Source organism: Rana temporaria, chromosome 4, assembly GCF_905171775.1.
Source record: "Rana temporaria chromosome 4, aRanTem1.1, whole genome shotgun sequence".
Taxonomy (NCBI): Eukaryota; Metazoa; Chordata; class Amphibia; order Anura; family Ranidae; genus Rana; species Rana temporaria.
The window spans coordinates 126981432-127001293 of NC_053492.1; the positions used below are offsets into that span (position 1 = coordinate 126981432).

Sequence of the window (19862 nt, forward strand, 5' to 3'; positions counted from 1 at the left end):
CAACAACAATTCTCCGACAGAGCGTACAAATGGTCGGATTTTCCACAGACAGGCTGTCAACACACAATTCCCATCGGAAAATTAGATTATGTGTTCGAGGCTTAACCCAGTTGGCTGCTGGGGGTGTTTTTTTAAAAAAAAAAACATTTCTGCAAGGAGAAATATAATAAAAAGTAGAAAAGTAGGGTCAAGGGTTTGCTTTAGAGCTGTTGGGTACAATGATTTGGTTTAAAGCTGAACTGTGGGCTGGAGCAATATATATATATATATATATATATATATATATATATATATATGTGGATTATTTCAAATACTACTCACTGTAAATAATGAGCCAAAAGGATTTCACTGAGCCACCGAGAGTTCTCTGTATCTAATACAATAGAAAATCCATAGTGTACAAATGTAAAAAGTTCCGAGCCGCCCTGTCTGCATCTATAGACACAGGCACTGCCCCCCCCCCCTGTTCTCTCTTCACAGAAGTTGATTGACAGCAGCGGGATCCAATGGTTTCCACTGCTATCAATCTGCTTAGTTTGTAGGGAGAGATCGAAGAGAGCTGGATTAATATCAGACTCAGGTTAAGCGTGGGGGGGGTCCTGCTGGGTAGAAGATTTTTGAGTAATAACTCAAAATTTGCCACCACTAAAAGTTTATTATACTTTTCCTGTAAAGGCTGCTGTAAAAATGCCATGCAGAACAGGTTTAAGCAGTTTGCAGCACTGAGCTTACAAGCATAGCGATGCAGGGAATTTCAGCTTTGCGGATTGCCTTTGGAAGGTTGTTTGGACTGAGCTCGCTGGGCACAGTATACTTTGCAGGTCCAGGTCAGGTTACAGGCTCCTCCACAAAGCCCTGCTTCTCTTGTAATTGCCTGGAGCCTGAGGAACTTTAATTGCAGCTGTTTACTTCCTCCCCAGCATCTCTTGTCTTCATTTCAGACTCTGAGGCCTGGGCCCAGGCCTGTTCTGCTCAACTGCAATCCATGCTCAGGAAACACATTTTATAACACCTGGGAGGAGGGTGGAAAGGCTTTGTAGCTTGCTCTGCACTGCCACTGGGTATGTCATCAAGCAAGTTGATGGTACTAGTAAAACTAGTGCTAGGTGTTTAATGGCCGATCTGCGGAAGTAAGCATCAGATCTGGATCTACTCACTTTGGGAAACCTCACCCCTGGGCTTTGATGAACACATCAAACCTGTGACTTTACTTTACTGCTGGACGGACTGCATACCTGCTAGATTGCTCCAATAAAACCAACAAGCAGGACTATGTCGCTGACTCTTCAAACAACTAGGCCTGTTCTCGCCTTGAAAGTCTTATCTGAAAAATTACTTACAAGATACAATCTGTTTCGATAGCAGACATTACCATTCTCCTTTCTACAAGGTGTCAGATAACACATAGCAGCCATTAAAATGAGAGTTTTTTAGACTGGATGAAATGGGAATTGCCAGGCAACATATTGTTTTACAATTAAAAATGGAGTGCACTCAACAGTATGTGAATGTGTAGATATATTGTAAGTCTCATAAATCCAAGGTACAAGTGTCGGTTGTGATATTTTTTAGATGTATATTATGCCTTCTGCATTACGAAGACCCTACTTGGCTTAGTATTGGCATAAAAAGTCTTTTAGCTATACATGATGATTTTTTATCTTTTTCCACATTTGATGTGGATGAGGGAATCCTTCTCGCTAAGCTATTGTATCTTGAAGATGGGAAAACTTCCAGGCCATCAAAATGCAATGATCAATGTTGTCGACTCTAGCCGTCGACACTCTGTATGTTAAACAAAAACCCTGAAAGGCTTGTGACACACTAGTCGATCAATAGATCGACTTCTGTACAACCAGCCTGCCCATTAATGGATCAAAATGTATCCAGTCCCTGCTGGAGCAGCCAAATTTCGATCCATTTTTGGCTGGCTTTAGTATGCTTGCAAAATTCTGTTTGAGAGCCAAGACCAGGGAAACGCTTCTAGGAAATCGCTAAAACCAACTTTTCTCTGGACAGTGTGTTCATTGGTAAAATAATTTCATCTAAAATCTGCGTAGAAAGTTTCACGTAATATCCCTTATTATTATTTAAATTACATTTTTATTGAACACATTTTTCAATTTACAAAAAGACAAAAAAGGTACTTCCACAAAACAGGCGGAAGCGAAAGGAAAAACATACAAGGTGTAAACTGGTATAAAGTACAGTTACATCATGCGACCTCCAGATTATGCCATAACATTCGTGTGAGACCTCCCGATGCAGCGGTGTACTTTCTTTACAAATAAGTCAAGACAGTGAGATAGACAGACAGAAAATCACTATCCTACCAGAGCATTGAGTACAATTGGATGCCCATGTGGCAGTCGATATCTTTAGCTTCCCAGGTCATCTCTTTGGGACAGGACAGAATGTGTAGACAAGGTAGAGCCTAGCCATCTGGACCATATATTTTTTTACATTTTTGGAGCAGTTTCTGTGTTTATATGTCAATTCTTCTCTCTGCATTTTAAAATTAATAGCCTCTGCCCACTGAGTACTTGTTGGTGAAGTAGGTGATATCCATTTCTGCAGAATACGTTTTCGGGCTATATACAAAGACAGTACTCACAATAAGGGCATATCCGGTGGAAGGACAGCAAGCTTTTAGGATTCTTAGATCCCTTCTTCAAGCTTTCTACAATCCAAAAGCTGTGGAATAAAAAGACCATGACAGTAAACTTTTTGAGCCGGATTCTCCTGTTTTTTTTTATCTGTACAGTGCTAAAATATTTCCATCCGCCAGCCATTATCACTAGTAATATTGATTGTTGGTAGCCATAATCAGTTTGGCTGAAACAATTTTGCAACATGTCTGAAATCTTCTATCTTTTATTGTATCAGCAAAGATTTACCTCTGCATGGCACAGGTTAATCTTGATGTTATATAATATAATGATTACAGGTTATCGGAACAAAGGCCGGTATACAAGTGCTGTTTCTGTTTAGTATGTCATCCGCGATATTAATCGTCTCTAATAAAAGTCAATGAAGAATTAATTGGCTAAATCCGGTGTTATTCCAAAGTCCGCCTGTCCTTGAATAAGTCACTATCTTCCTTTCAGCTCATCACAAATAATAGGCTAATTGGTCATGGGCAGTGACCTATTGTGATACTTTGGGTAGCACTGAATGTATGTATATCCATTACTGCGTGAGAAGAGTATTACTATAAAATGCTCCATCACAACAGCCTGTCATTACATTGTGTGAGTCCTGGGATATTTTTCTCTTTTAATAGCACTGTATAACCCACCTAGTGCTGAAGTCACCTGGGTGTCAGGATTAGTTGCTGAATCAGGAGACTTTGTTAGCAATGACTCAGTGTTGGTGTCATGTCCCTGGACCAGTTCTTCAGCCCTCATTTGTATTTGCAGAGTTTTTAAGAAACAAGTCACTTAAATCTTACATTGTGGGCGATCCTCATATTATAAAGTGACATTTTATATAGGTTCAGATTAAATAGGTGATGACCACATGTTTTGTTCATAAGAACTCAGGGAGGAACCCTGCAAATGTAGGCGGTTAATGGTCTATATTTCCTAATTAATTTAATTTCCAACTTACTCTACTAAATCAGCAGGGCTATTTTCAGCAATGAGCAAGTAAAGCAGGAGTTATAGTGGCAGAATGACAGAGTAGCTTTGGTCTGTGTAATTGGCCTTAGAGGCTTGCGGGTGAAAAATATGTGATCATTTTAAATATTTTGGGGCTATGGAAAAGAGTTGCAGTTAGCTGATCATCAACAGCTTGAGCGGGAGCTACTGTATGGGCAGGCCCAGACTGGTAATTCGGCAAGTCACAGTATTTGCTAGATGGGTTATTATTCCAATTGATGTTTGATAGCTCATCTAGGCTCTGGCAGTTTACTTAGTGCATACAGAGCTCTAGGTTTGTATTGATAAAAATACATAAATATTGGTTTCCTTGTTGGATTTTCTTAGTTAAAGCAGAACTATACTCGCCTCAGGCTATAGTGATGCAGCGTTCTGGAGCTTCATGCCTGGTTGATGACATTTTCGTTTGCCTACCTTCCGGATCTCAATTGCCATTCGCTCTCATTGGCCAGGCAGGGATGACGTCACTTAGATTCAGCAGGCAGGTAAGTAACTTTAATGCAAGAGACAAAGCATGTCTCTTCTGCAATAAAATTACAGCCTGTTCACCCACTTTTATTGGCCTAAATTACCTACTGGCCATTCTATATGAAATGGGATGCTGCCATTTATTACATTGCAAGACATTGTGTTTAACATGCATAATGTTTGAATAATTTACTTATTTTTAGAATGAATGTCTAATACTGTGCAACACAGATTTATTTTTACATGTATATGATGTTTTTTCTGCAGCTCCATCGACTGTAACGCAGATTCAGCCAAAGGAGATCACCAGACACAGTGTGTCCTTATCCTGGCCAGAACCTGACCGTGCCAATGGCGTCATCTTAGAGTATGAAGTCAAGTACTATGAAAAGGTAATGTAGAATCAAATCTCTTAATTTCCAGTGTGTTGGGTTTTAAAAGGGATGGTTCTTATTCTTTCAAGCTATTTTTCTGTCTGGTAATAATGCTTGGCGGCAGTCTAGATGGTTAGATTTCGTCGAAATTTTTGTTGAACGTGTTGCAAATGATGTCAGCTGTTTCTTCTAATCTTATAGCTGTAATGAGTACTGGTGACATCTTTTTTTTTTTTTCCTTTTTTTTTTCCCACTAACTGTAGGACCAAAATGAACGAAGCTATCGAATTGTAAAAACTGGTACTCGCAGTGCTGATATCAAAGGTCTTAATCCACTAACTGCCTACGTTTTCCATGTCCGTGCCCGAACTGCAGCAGGATACGGAGATTTTAGCGGCCCTTTTGAGTTCACCACCAATACTGGTGAGTCTAATGGGTCCTGCGAAAAGTATACGTGTGATCTTAAAGTAACAAAAAGTGAGATCAAACAATGGATCTGAGTTCTAAGACATTTTATCTTTGGAGTGTGTGGTTGATACATGGTAATATATTTTTTTTCCTCAGTTCCGTCCCCCATGATCGGTGAAGGAGCCAGTCCTACGGTGCTGTTGGTGTCCGTGGCAGGGAGCATCGTCTTGGTGGTCATTCTCATTGCTGCCTTTGTCATCAGCAGAAGGTATGTGGCTTCCATTGTTCACACCAGCTTCTAAACGTACATTACTGAAAAGTAGATTGTAATAAAAACTGTAAGCCAAAAGCACAGTGGTTATATTCCTTGTTTTTTACTGTGCTTTCTAACTGAGCAGAAATACCATTTGGGATTTTTTTTTTTTTGGCCTACCTTCTTTGTGTGATATAGATAAGCGCTATGACAAAATAGGCAGTCCTTCTTAATCGAATCATACAGTGTAAGTAGAAGTTATGTTGACTAAATCCACAGCAGCCAATCAGATATCACTTTTCATTACCTTAAAGTGAAAACATTCAATGGGGATTGTAAATGGTTGTTATAAGTTACTAATTGTACATAATGGCCACAGCGGGTGTTCAGATCTAGGAACGAAAGTTCAGAGATTTCACAGGCTGTCGGGTTGTTTAACTATCCCTACAAAAATGATATTATTTTTGGGTGGACAGAGCTTTTACATAAGCCAATCGATTCCATTTCATTTAAGAACTGTGCTAAATTGATGAACAAAGACCATGAAATATGACAAAGAAAATAGAATATTGTCCGCAATGACTGTCATTGTGGTGATATGACAGTGTACCAGCTAAGCAGGTTGGACTGGAATCCTTTTTTTAGCTTTGATAAAAATATTGTTTTATTCTTTATTTCAAAAGTATCTGAGAAAGTATGCAAGGTATTTTTAGGATTCTAACTATGCCTGGTTTATCTTTTGTCTGAAAACCCCCCCTTTTGCCATTACCTTCCTCTATGGGAGGAGTTGAGACCTGAAAACAAAGACCCGTTTTCTGATTAGCATCTAAACATAGCATTCACAGTATAAACCCCTGCCAGCTTTTTTAATGTCCCCAGCATGTAGGCAGCAGAAACAGCCTGCTATTTAAACATGATTTCTGCAGCAGGAGCCCCGTTTCAAATTGAAAATGAATTCCACTAATTCCTGGGACCTTTTTTTTTTTTTTTTCAATGCTGTTTGTTAGAGGCTTTGTTCAAATAGTTAGGTGACAATAAGCACCTCGTGTCAAAAGTTTTTCACAGTGAAACTTGTCTTGGTGTCCAAGTCAACCTGAACTGAATATATGACAGCTGGTATGCTTTTGATTGACAATGGGCTACAGAGAGACCTTCTTTAAACACTTTTGATTTCCGAATGTTCTTTTCCTTTGATGAATTGCTATCTTTATGTTGGAAAAGGAAAAGAATAATCTGGTTGGTTGCCATGGTTGAGACTTTCAGACACTTTTTGACTTTGTATGATAGACACCTCTCCATTCAATGTTACAGTAAAAGCTGTTAGAATACATTAAGAGCATCTCAATGTCCTAGACTACTTTTAATATAAAAGTGAATTTTGCCAAGTTTATCATTGTATCAATGGATTTTCATTGCATTTCAATCCCTCGTTGATGACAAAGGAGAGGGTGGGCCCTGGTCGATAGTAGACCAGTCGTGATTGGTCCTCAGTGGATCGCATTAGATAAAAATGAAACGCTGACCCCTGGACTTTCATTGATTCCTTTTTAGTGTCAACCATAAAGCTGTCGGTGTGGGAATGGAGCCAGAAAGCAGGGAGTTGACAGCCGCATAGCCTCTAATGTGAATTCAAACGTTTTTCCTCTTCTGTTTAACACGCCGAGGAAGAAGTGGCACCTTGTATGAGGGCGGAATTCGAAAATGTATTCAGCCCATTCTTTGAGCGTTCTTTTTTTTGGGCTAAATTTAAGCTGCTTGGCGATGCTGCATTACTACAAGTGGAATCCATTTTATTTAATGCAAGAACATAAGAGGCTATTCCTGGCCATAATAATACATCTTGAGTTACAGGAATGTTTGTATGCTTGAGAAAGAATCCTTGGTAAAATCTTTACAGGAGAAAGGGAGAGGGTTGTTAATGAGATATTAATAGTATTCTTCTTGTGCTGGTGTATTTAGTTTGCCGTAAAGCTGTTCATATACTTTACATTGCAGTCAGTGTGAGGTAGGGAATCTCAGTGTAAATCACACTTTTTTTTTATTTTGCATCACAGGGAACGTCATGCCATCTTAGTTGTATGGAAGTTGTGCCCATCTTTAGGATCAATATTGGCATATTTTACTTTTTTCTTAGTTTGTCAACTCAAGAGCTAAGCTACGCTGGCAAATTTTTAGCTCTTGCTACTGAGAGTTTACTAGTTGCTGGCAGTCACCTTATTAGTCCAGGGTTATTTTTGAAATTTTGGGTAGCTCAATCATGCTACTAAATTTGTTGAGAGTAGAAAATGATCGCTACACAAATGGAGCAAATGGCTCCTTATGGAGAAAACTGTACTAGAAGCATTGTAGTAGTAGTTTGATTGGAGCATTGTAAGGTCATTGAAGGATTATCACTACTACATGTTCTTTGCATATCTTACTCAATACTTAGCTGTATGTGTCATCTATTTAGCGACCTGTTGCTACTGCTAGTGATTATTTACTAGCTGTTTTTAATAGCAAAGCTACAAACAAATCTCATGTGTAGCTCAAGCCTAATGAGGTGTCTGCGGTCATGTAGATGAAATCAGTAGTAATAGATGAAAATTGTCTGTAGCTTACCCCTTGACCCACATCTTTGTATGAGCTACTATTTGGTGCACAGTGTATGGGTTACCAATGTATGGGTTAAGCTTTAATGCTCTATTCCCTTCTCAATTTGATGTTGTTGTTTTGCTTTTGTTAATACTAGGTATTGCAGCTTTCTTCTGGCTGACATTAGTGTAAAATGGTTGATCTATTGGCCCTGGCAGCTTCTAGAAGCATTTCTGGACTGTGACATCTCCAGGAACAAGTTTCCAGTCGCTAGCACCGTGTCATTGCCCAGCTGGACAGTTCCGAACATTTATTCCTGAGCACTTTAATGAGGTTATGTAATCGGCTGACAGAGAGGAAGGCAGATGGTGTCTCTTTCGTTTCATAGCAGCTTGGCGCCCCTGTACATGGCTTCATTCTCTTTTTAATTCTAATGCTGATTTCTTAAAGCTGTTTTTTTGGAATCAGTTTCCACCAAGCAAACTGTCATTGAGGGGTGGAAATGAGTCAGTCTGCCTCTTGCCTTATAACTTTTTCTTTAACTCCTTGAATACTGGATTCATCCATTATAAAAGTAGATGGGGAAAAAACATATTAGGAGTTCCAGCATACTGGATACTGCTGTTTTTGTTATGTTACAATGTGGGGACCTATTTATTCCTTGTTAATCCACAAACCAGCAAAGTGCACTACAAGTCCCAAATGTCAGTGTCCAATGCCAGTAGTATCAATGAAGATAAATCCAAACCTAATTCTAATCCAATCAAGAAGATTTTCAGGGGCAATATAACAAGAGGATCCTGCAGCTTCCACAGGAGATCCAGGACAATCCAAAGCAGCTCAAACAACAAGAAATCAGGTGTGTGGGATGCTCATTAGCATGGCAGTAATCAGTTATTGAAAGAATAAAATAGCACACTTACAGTTAAAATTCTTGAATATCAGATTAGGTGGTAGTAAACACTGAGGTGGAGATAAAGCAAGTCTTTGTGGTTGAACTAGACGGACTTGTGTCTTTTTTAAACGAGACTAACTAACTATGTGCCGCTGTGACTTTTTGACAGCTGTCGGAGCAACTCCCTATGATGACGGCCTAGGGATATGGAGTTACCGTTTCCTGCACATAGCCTTACTTTTCTCCACCTTGGTGTTTCCTACCACCTGTGCTGATATTCAAGATTTTAAACTGTAAAGCCCTGTACACACGATCGGTTTCTCCGATGAAAACAGACCGATAGACTGTTTTCATCGGACAAACCGATCGTGTGTGGGCCCCATCGGGTTGTTTTCCATCTGTGAAAAAAAAATAGAATATGTTTTAAACGATCGTCTGTGTAGAAGTCCATCGGTCAAAAATCCATGCATGCTTAGAATCAAGTCGACGCATTCTCGGAAGCATTGAACTTAATTTTTCCAATGCATTATGTAAATATATGTAAATTCTCAGCACGTCGTAGTGTTTTACGTCACCATGTTTTGGCACGGTCGGATTTTTGACTGATGGTGTGTAGGCAAGACTGATGAAAGTCAGCTTCATCGGATAGCCAATGAAAAAAATCCATTGGATTAGATTCTATCAGATATCCGATCGTGTGTACAAGGCTTAAGTGTGCTATTATTAATTTATTTTAATTATTTCACTAAATGATTACTGTCGTGCTAATGAGGATCCCACACTCCTGTTTCCTTGTTGTTTATTCCTTGTAGGCTGATAAAGTTTAATATTTTTACCCAGTTTTGGTGTGTGTATATATTATTTTGTTGGTGTGACTATGCCATTGTGTACTCACTGTATGTCCCTTTAATTGTTTATTTTACTTCTAACACATGCCTTACATAATGCAGCAAACTTGTTAACGTGACCTTCTCCAGCTAATAAACACACCATAATAATACCTCCAGTGACATAATGAGAAGCAGAAACAAGCTTCCTAATATTAAGGACAGAGCTGCGCCTTAAGCGTCCATTGATCCTTCTTTATCGGCTGCTGCCTGTGCTAACCTTGTTGGTTTTGACATTATCCCGAGGCTTTATGGCCCTAATGTATGACTTTGTTTTGGTTCTCATGGTGCCCCTTAGCCAGATCCATCATTTAAGGTCATGCGATGGCTGATCAAAGCAGACCTGTCAGAAATAAACACCTTTTTCCATTGTATACACTTATGATGTATGGGGGGAGATCTTTCACACTAGGCTACAGTCTCACAATGCATGCAGCATTGTGTATACCTTTTGTATACAGCAAAATCCTGTGGGAAGTATTAACTCTTGTGTAACCTTACCTGTACAGGCCTCTGTTAAAACGGACAGATGTCTCAGTGTTCATAGTTTGCCAAAAAGTACCTTTGTCACAGCTACAACTTTAAATCCCACCATGCCTTGCCATGAGAATGTTCCTTGGGAACCCAAAGTTATCCAAATGCCCATTGACTTGTTATTGTTTATCACCTGATCTTTCAGCTGATAAACCTTACCTGAAATGCTCCTGGTAATTACAAGGATGGCCAAAGTGACCGCCTTCCCTATGGCCTTTCCAGGTGCTGTCAAGAATAGACAATGGCAGTAAGCAATGTCTGAAGCTGCATGCAGGTTAAAAAAGGTCAAAAGGTTGTATGGCCTGACCATCATTACAGGTTCTGAGTCTGCATTTAGTGCTTTATCAGGAATCTTGTGACATTTGGACAAAGCCCTCACTGATACAATATAATTACACATTGTTCCCGAACCTTTTTCACATTCATGTAAATTTTGATGTCAGAAGAGTTAGAAACATTCCAGAGTGGCAGATTTAAAGCACTTTCCCACTGAACCCATGTGACTTGGAATAGATCATTGAAGGTTTTCTTCAATTTCACTTGGTGTAACTGATGGTCATGTGACCAGATGACATTCACCTGTGGGAAACGGCATACAGCCGCATGGAATGGAATTATTTTTATATTGTTCATTGTGTATTGTACCTTTTATATTCTTAGTTTTCTACAACATACTTTGCTTTGTGAAATAAACTTTGTGTTTGAAAGGGTAGTCATTTATATAATGAATATTTATTTTTTATATGTTTTGTCAAATGCAGTATATTATAATTTTAGCATCGCGCATAGCTAAATATTTCAGTAACCGCTTAGCAAGTCAATTAGATATATATAGATTTTTTTGTGCTGTGATAGATATCTCATAGCGTGCTAGCAGCTGTATTATTTCACAAAATGTTGTTTGTATTTTTCCACAAAAGCATAGACTTTCCTTATTTATGTAATATTGAATCAGATAACTGTGGGAAAGTAAATATGAGAACACAAAATAATACCGTAATGCAAATAAAAATAAGTCCTAAATAAAGTACCAAAAAAGGGGTGGAGAGCTGAACTTACACTGTACATAGCTCAGTGGGGAGAGCTCTGAGAGCTGGTTGAAGGGAAGGGACACACCCCCTTCATGCAGAAACACAGCCGAAGCTGTCAATCAGCTAGAAATCTCTCCCCGTCACCATTTGTCACTTGGTGTCAGGAAAACTTGTCAGAAGTCATTCATGCTGATAGCAGAGTAATGAAGCAGCAGACAGAAATTACACTTAGTTCTTTTAATTAGGACAAGTACACACAATAGAGGGATATGCTTAGTTCATATATTATGTCTGAGGTTTACAACCACTTTAAGCAATGTTGATCTGGCAAATAGCCTGTGAACTTCAGCAATTCTTCAGTGTAAAAATTCTACAAACGTGACCCATCAACACACCTCACCTTATAACACAGACCTCATTAATGAAAGGCGGTCAATAAGCGCTTTTTAGTGCAGCCAGTCGATCAGCATGCAGATATGGTTTCCAGCTCTCCAGTCCTCAGTATGAGCTGAACATGTAAATCACAAATAAGGGAGCTTCAAACTGTAAATTGCTTGATTTTTATTTATTTTTAAGTTGAAAGCTATAACACTCACAGGATAAAAAGAAAACACATCACATATGTGGTTACAAGCACAGTATACTTTCATAATGGCAGATTAGACATCGACAAGATGGCGCCCAGCATGCTGACCTCACTCCGCACCGACCATCTAACGCGTTACGCCCCTCAGGGCTTTCTTTGACGGTGCTTTAAAAATATTAGCAGTCACGTACCAAAATATTTTTCTATACAAATAAAAAAAAAATGGAAACCATTATGGTTTCTAAGATCAGTTGAAAGTTTCCCTATTTTAGCACCTATGTTTTAAAGTAAATTCTTGTACTTAAAGTACCATCATAAGTTCCTGTTGTATTTGAAGGACTGCTCTCCCTCTGTACCCCGGCTTGGCATTTGCATAATGTGGCATGGTATTTTGTCTCTGTGATGTTGTTTGCTTGTATCCTGAAGGATTGCTTTTTTTTTTATCTCTACAGGCGGAGTAAGTACAGCAAAGCAAAACAAGAAGCTGATGAGGAGAAGCATTTAAACCAAGGTAATGATTTTTGTAATGAGTAGCTCTGATTAGTGTGTAAACAATTCAGCTAGTAAAAAATTGTTATAGTGTTTGTATTTACCTGTGAATCATTTCAAGTGTGCTCATCACTCGTACATAATTGGTGAAGTTGTTATTTTATTTTATTCTTTTATATTTTTGGGGTAATGAATTAATTAATATTCAGCCCATCCATTCTCTAGAAGTTAGTGACCTCCCTGGACATGCATGAGAAGGTAACTCATACAATGCTGCTCATCACCCATGCACAGGGCATGTAGAGTTTTCTGAGCAATGAATAAATATTCATCCTGTCCATTCTCTAGCAGCTAGTGACCTTCTTGGACATGCATGAAAAGATGCCTTTTGCTACGGGGATATCTTTGATTCCAAGTCATCCGGTGAAATATTGGTCCAGCCTACAATATGTCTGTCTCCATTGTATAATTGTGACAAGGACATATTACAGGTCAAGCCCATGCTAGGCTTGTAGGGTCCAGTGTCCAGCACATTGTTTAGACCATTATTGTTCTTATTGTCTCCCTTTGTGTTTGACACTGTTCAGTGTTTTCTGGCTTAGATTACATTTATTTTTTTATTACAGGGGTAAAGACGTATGTTGATCCATTTACATATGAAGACCCTAACCAAGCAGTCCGAGAATTTGCAAAGGAGATTGACGCTTCTTGTATAAAGATTGAGAAAGTCATTGGCGTAGGTAAGTAAGAGAGCCTGAAGGCAGTAAGCACTGTTTATTCCACTGTCTCCCAATGCATTAATAATAAAACTGTCTAGTCCAGATATCATAAATAATAGCCATTTTCACCATTTGCAGGAGAGTTTGGAGAGGTGTGCAGCGGGCGACTGAAGGTTCCTGGTAAAAGAGAAATTTATGTGGCTATCAAGACCTTGAAAGCTGGTTACACCGATAAACAGAGACGGGACTTCCTCAGCGAGGCCAGCATCATGGGACAGTTTGATCACCCCAACATCATTCATCTTGAAGGTGTGGTGACCAAATGTAAGTTAAATAAATGCATCTATAATAAATTCTACATAAAATCCTGGTGCTCTGCATTGTTACAGCAGAAGCCATCAACCAAATGTATCCTGTCTACACTCTTTGCTAAATATTGTAGAATACAGACAGGTCATATGGCTGTTCTTTTGTGTTATTCTCTCAGTATTGCTTTAATAATGGAAAAAGACCCCCATGGGACATTTCTGGCAGAATTAGAAGTACAAATGTATGTGTGTATATATATATATATATATATATATATATATATATATATATATATATATATATATATATATATATATCATACCTTTATTACAATTATAATTAAAAGACAAATCGGTCAATACCATACTTGGAAAAGACATATAAATGCATTGTTGTATAATATGAGAATACAGATACCCTACTGAATTTGAGAAACACTGAAAGGAAACTGCCAGCTGGGATAAAGTTTGGTCAGTGTCGGTGATCAAAGATGAAATCCCAACACATTTTGGAAACAAGATTTCCTTCTTCAGGGGAGGAGAAGGGTTTCGGACGGCCTTACATTGTACAGTCATGAATCAATCTGAATCCTTCTTCATCACAAAAATACAAAAAATCACTAAAGATAAAGAGATATAAATACAAGATACAGTAATATACATACAAATTTGCATAATATATGCAACCAGTACAATAATGTCATATATGTCAGAATACTGAAAATAAAAAGGGACAAATGATACAATTTATAATGATTCCCATAGGAAATATTGTGAGTCATATATGCAAAACAAGGTTTTTTTTTTACTGATTCATGACTATACAATGTAAGACTGGCCATACCCTTCTCCTGCCCTAAAGAAGGAAATCTTGTTTCCGAAATATGTCGGGATTTATCTTTGCTCACCAACACTGACCATGCTTTATTCCCACTGGCAGTTTACTTTCAGTGTTTCTTCGATTCAGCAGGGTATCTGTATTCTTATATTTTTATGTCATGTCTGTTCTAAGTATGGTACTATTGTATTGACAGATGGGTCTTTTTATTATAATTGTAATAAAGACATAAATTTTTTTTTTTTGTTTGTTTTTTATACATTTGTACTTTCAATTCTGCCTAAAAAGTCCAATGGGGGTCCTTTTCTATTATTATATTGATATTTGAGAGGTTGGTGGAATATTTAGTTTGAATGTACTGCCTTGCTTCACTTTTTGCTTTCGATTCTCTCAGTATTGCAGGAAAAAAAGATGATTTATCATATAAGAATTGCCTTACAGTGATCTTCCAGATTATTAATAGACGTCTGTTCTGTGGAACCTCCTACAATTTCCTCGTATATTCAGCAGTAGTGTAGATCACACCATCACAGGCACAAAATCTCAGTGTAAAATGACAGATGGAATAGCGACAGTATATTCTAAAGCACAGGGTGTGAGGTGTGGATCAAGCTATCCATCTCAATGTCAGATAAAATGGCTTTGCTGATTCTCATCATACTGATATCTCTAGGCAAAAGGGCTGCAGGACTTTGTGAGATCAGAATGCAGTAGGGCGTGCTACTAAACAGTGCGAGAATGAGCCAATTGCTAAAGTATAGGCATGAAGCAGATGGCCATCACACCTCAATTTGCCCAAAAGTTGGAAAACATTGCCGGTAGATTGACCTTCTCTGGCACGTTGTGGCTTTAATGCAGAATTTACCAGGGGCATTGGATGTCTAATCTTGGTGGCAGTGACATTCAATAAAACCTATATAATTTGTCATCTTTTGAGGCAAAAGCCTGTAGAATGGCACATTTGTTATATTTTTTTCTATATGCTATTTTTACCTTTTGTTCATTTTCTTCTAAATAGCAGTTTTATAAAAGACTGTGCTTTTCAGATCTTTTAGCAGCTTATAAGACAGGCTTTTTTTTTTTTTTTAACAACTCCCATCTGCTTGAAAATTTCCAGCTTTTCTTTACACCTTATGAAGGCTGTTTGGCTGTGGCAGTAAGGCAACACTTTAAAGGTGGGGGCACATTTTAACGGGTGCGCTAGCCATGTTTAGTGCCATTGTGAGGTGTAAAAAGCGCCAGCAGTAAAAGGCTGCTCCCCTCTATTCTCTACAGTACATTCCAAGCTCCTGATTTAGATTCCAGCAGTGTCTTATTATCATTTCTGTGACTTATGAAACCATAAAATCTGAATAAAGCCTTGCATGCACCACATTAAAATATGCTGCTGCTTGAGTAGCGGGTAAGAGAGAAGAAAGAAAAAAAAAATGTGTGTTGCATGAAAAATAGGTCTTTGAGACAGAAAAGTGCTTACATTTCCATATACATTTAGATGGTAATTATGCAAAGAAACAGACACCCGCTATGAATTAGTAGGGAGATTCATGTTTCACATGCCAGGTTGGAATTACAATGAAAGGGTAATTCTTGCCATATAAAGGGAGGACAGTCCAGTTTAGGGATAACATTTCAGAGCTCAGTCGCATGGAAATATTAGAGAAAGTAGCGCATTCATTGGTTGGCTGAAGATATACATTATATGTCATTAATAGTGCTGTTCTTTATTCATAGGTAAACCGGTTATGATCATTACCGAATACATGGAGAACGGCTCCTTGGATGCTTTTTTGAGGGTGAGTTATTGAGATTTCTAGCCCTGTTATTCTAATTTGGTATACACTCCAGTTTAATGGAAATGGGTATAATTTTATTTATTTTCTAGTACCTGAAAAATGCTAATACACAGGACGGGACCCAATGCTCTAAAAATATTTAATATCTGTACTCAACCTGGTCTTTACACTGAATAAGGGATGCCATTATTAAATCACTAGAGCTGAGTTTTTTCCCCCCAATACCGACCCATGAATAAGAGGTAGTGGCTTCTACAGGCTTATTTTATCTATCTGTGATTGCTTTAATGTTACAAAAGCACAGACAATTTGTATGGCACTGTCTAATAAAACACAACTATAATTCTGGCCGTGTATCCATTTTACAACCTGTATAAACTTGCCTTAAACTAACTTGCATAAATCACCTTTTGCAAGCCAACCTCTTATTCCAGGTCATAGAACAATTAACAACAGTAAAATAATTTTTTTTAGTTTTATAAAAAAAAAAATGTATATACTGTATGTAACAATTGTACTACCCCACTTTCTGGAGAGTAAAGAATAAGTTTCAATAATCTGCTACTCAAAGGTTTCATATAGATTTAGAGGGTGTTTAGGCATTCAGTTTTGCGTCCCCCCCTACTACTTTTCTTTCCAATGACCTCAGATTTTTTTTGACTGGACAGCTCCCAATATCATGTGTAAAACATATGAAGTAAATATTACATATCACTAAAAGAAACAATGAATATGATTCATGCTTGCAGGCTTACATTGGAATCAAATGTGTTCTCATAATGTGGCAGCCTGCCACCCATCAAAACTTTGCCTCCCAACATGGATTTTCCCCAAAAAATCCCTTGCTTTCACTCTAAGGTTACAAATTATGTAAAAGAAACTGAATTTAAAGACAACATATTGAGCTAAAAATTCATTGTTCTATATATACATTAAAGTGCACTATCATTTTATTAAATGGCAGACATTATCTCAAATGACCATAAATCTAAAAGTATCATTCAATCCAGTACTCTAAGGCAAGCCATAGATGGATCCATTTTTTTTCCCTCCACCATGGCTGGAAGGAAAGGAAATCACTCGATTTCCCCATCAACATAGTCAATGTTGATGAGGGAATGCCTCCTCCAGTGCTGTTGTATTCTGCCCCGCTGGAGGGGTGGGGGTAGGGGGTTGTGCGGGGAGCCTTCCCTGATGGTAGAATACATTAATTATTACTAGCTGCTATAGCTGCTGGCAGTAGTTGCATGTAAAAAAAAATCTGACGGGCTGGTTGTACCCAAGTTGATCAATGGATCAACTTGGGTACGATCAGCCTGCCCGTTCATGGATCGAAATTCAGCCAGTCCCTACTGAACCTGCCGAATATTGATCCATGTATGGCCATAACTGTAGGTGGTTCTGCCTGGTTCTTATACTATATGATATGCCTTTCTAAGATGGGAAATAGGGGCGTCTTTCAACAAACCTTTGTATGTATGTAAGGTATAGACACAGCCCTAAGGCACCCTAGTCATGAAGAATTTATTTGCTATGTTAAATTTGAGTAAAAAAAAAATGCATTTATTTGAAGGTTGGATGGAAGGTTTAGTACAATATGACAAACAGTACAATAATTTAGAGCGGAATATTCATCAGACCCAGTAGGGGGAACAGTTGAGGAAAAAAAGGGATTGGTTCCAAAAGAGGGACAGTTGGGAGTCGTGGTGTGACATAACTGATTACTGTCTTTTGTTTTAGAAGAACGATGGAAGGTTCACTGTCATTCAGCTGGTTGGGATGCTGCGAGGCATTGGATCCGGAATGAAGTATTTGTCTGATATGAGTTATGTACACCGAGACCTGGCTGCCCGCAACATTCTGGTCAACAGCAACCTAGTCTGCAAAGTGTCTGACTTTGGCATGTCCCGTGTCTTAGAGGACGATCCTGAGGCGGCCTATACCACCAGGGTAAGTAAAGCTTGTTGGTATCACTGAAATTGAGAAAAACCTTCCATGCTGTTTTGGAGCTTATGTTTACTCTGGACAGATTGCCATTGTATTTTCTTCCTATACTAAGGTCAGGTGATAATTTCAGACTTAATCTATGTAATTTGTTGCCACTTATTTATGATACATCACTTAAGGCCCTTTGTCAGCCTTTGCAATCCCATGACCACTATAGTGAAACATTAGCCCTTGACTTCCATCTTGCACAGTTGTACATGCTCCTCTCCTGTACTAAAATAGCTTACTTTGGTTTCACTGCATGCTGTGAGCTTCCCCCAGTGTGCTTTAGAAGCTGCAGCAAGTGTCCTCTTCTGATTTGAAGAACCAACAGCACGATTTAGCCCTTTCTTCCCTAGACTTACTGTCCCTTGCCTGGCCATTTTGTTTATTGGATTTCACTTCTTTTAATTTTGAAGGCTCAGCACCAAATGTGGGCATTACTCCAGCTACTTGTTTTCAGAAAGCTAAGTACAGCCCTTTTCACCAGCTCTAATCTGCCTGCTATGCATAGAGAAGAAAAAAGACCTGGTGATGATATCACTTGATCTAAAATAAAGTATGACATTAAAACATTTTATTTATTAAGACCATTAACATGTTGATCGGGAGGGAGGAGGAATCAGATCTGGGAAGGCAGAATATAAGCAGATTAAAATTCAGCTTTAACAGAGCCTGTCTACACAATTTCTCTTTCAATGCTTTTAAAGTTGTAAATCCACCCCTCCCTACTTTACTTTAGTAGATCCTGGACCATTAAGAGATTTAGGAAGGGATGGACATTGCTATTTTCCCCTAAACAATTTGATATTGCTTCTGATAAAGTGATCTATAAACGAAAGATTCAAACGTAGCGTCCTAGCACACATACATGCTTATATTTATATGGCTAAAAAACCTTCAGTGTGGGATCCAAAAACATGCTGACAGTGAATAAAAAGTTAGCACTTCCACCTAGCAGCACTAGAGTTGTCCGTTCGAATCCCAACCACAGCATGACCTGCCTGGAGTTTGCATGTTCTCTCCGTGCCTGTGTGAGTTTCCTCCGGGTGCTCCAGTTTCCTCTTACACTCCAAAGACATGCTGGAAGGTTAATTGGCTCCTGTCTCAATTTACCCTAGTATGCGTATATATGAATCTAAGTTAGGGACCTTAGACTGGAGGGCAGGGACTGATGTGAATGGTTAATATATGTGTAAAGCACTGCGCTATATAGGTACCTGTAACAAATAAATCAAATATATCTTGCAAACCAGTGTGAGCTATTATAAAATTCGGAGTTCTCTTGAGGGATCCGCCTCTTGTGTGATGGTGTGCTAACTGACAGCTTAGCACTGGCGTATGACTAGCGATTTGAGATTTTGCACCACAAGCCCCAAAATTGCAAAAGTCCAGAAAATGCTTCTGTATGCCTTGTTACAAAGCGTTAGCAGCCTGTTAAGATCAATTTAAAACTTTGGGAATGTTTATTTAATAAGGTTAATTGTGTAATTCACAGCTGCCTTACTTATCCCTGCCACTAAAATAGGTGCAAACAGATCTCCATAAAATTACAGGCAAGGCATCTGGTCTCACATATTCCTCTGTGCATTTCTTTGTTCCCAAGCTGCATTCCATGATCCAGAGTTTACATAAACAGCTCTGAGACGAACAAAAAAAAAGTTTTCTAAGGGAGAGGGGGGTACGGGAAAGGGAACACACTTTGTGCATTACCACAACAATTAGGTGTATCAGTTGTAGGATCTCAGCCAAGTGAATCGAGCAGAGATAAAAATCAAGGAGTCGCTTTACAAACTTAACCAAGCACCGAGGCCTGCTGCGGAAGCCAAGCCCTTGTTGGCTTTTCCATTAATTGAAGGCATACCAGCACGGATCTTGTTGCAGATGATGTGTAACACCTTCACTGCTGCAGCCTAACATAAATCATAACTATGTGCTACCCAGTCTCATCACTCACTTTAAATTATGCAATATTTTATGATCATAAATGGTGTAGTGACAGCCCGATGACAGCAGGCCATAGCTGTCACTGGCAGTCACCTTTCCCTGAAATAGACAAG

The 19862-nt window shown here is 38.7% G+C and overlaps 1 protein-coding gene across 2 annotated transcripts in view; it reads left to right on the top strand.

Moving 5' to 3' along the window:
- Positions 1-19862, top strand: part of EPHA4 (EPH receptor A4) — a 90156-nt gene that overhangs the window by 58926 nt on the left and 11368 nt on the right. Inside the window, exons 6-13 of one of the 2 annotated variants that reach the window (XM_040349047.1) lie at positions 4395-4519; positions 4765-4924; positions 5066-5177; positions 12122-12180; positions 12785-12898; positions 13016-13201; positions 15755-15816; positions 17557-17766. In XM_040349047.1, the coding sequence (XP_040204981.1) occupies positions 4395-4519; positions 4765-4924; positions 5066-5177; positions 12122-12180; positions 12785-12898; positions 13016-13201; positions 15755-15816; positions 17557-17766 (1028 nt within the window). The remainder of the gene's footprint in view (positions 1-4394; positions 4520-4764; positions 4925-5065; positions 5178-12121; positions 12181-12784; positions 12899-13015; positions 13202-15754; positions 15817-17556; positions 17767-19862) is intronic. The other variant, XM_040349048.1, reaches the window with a different exon arrangement.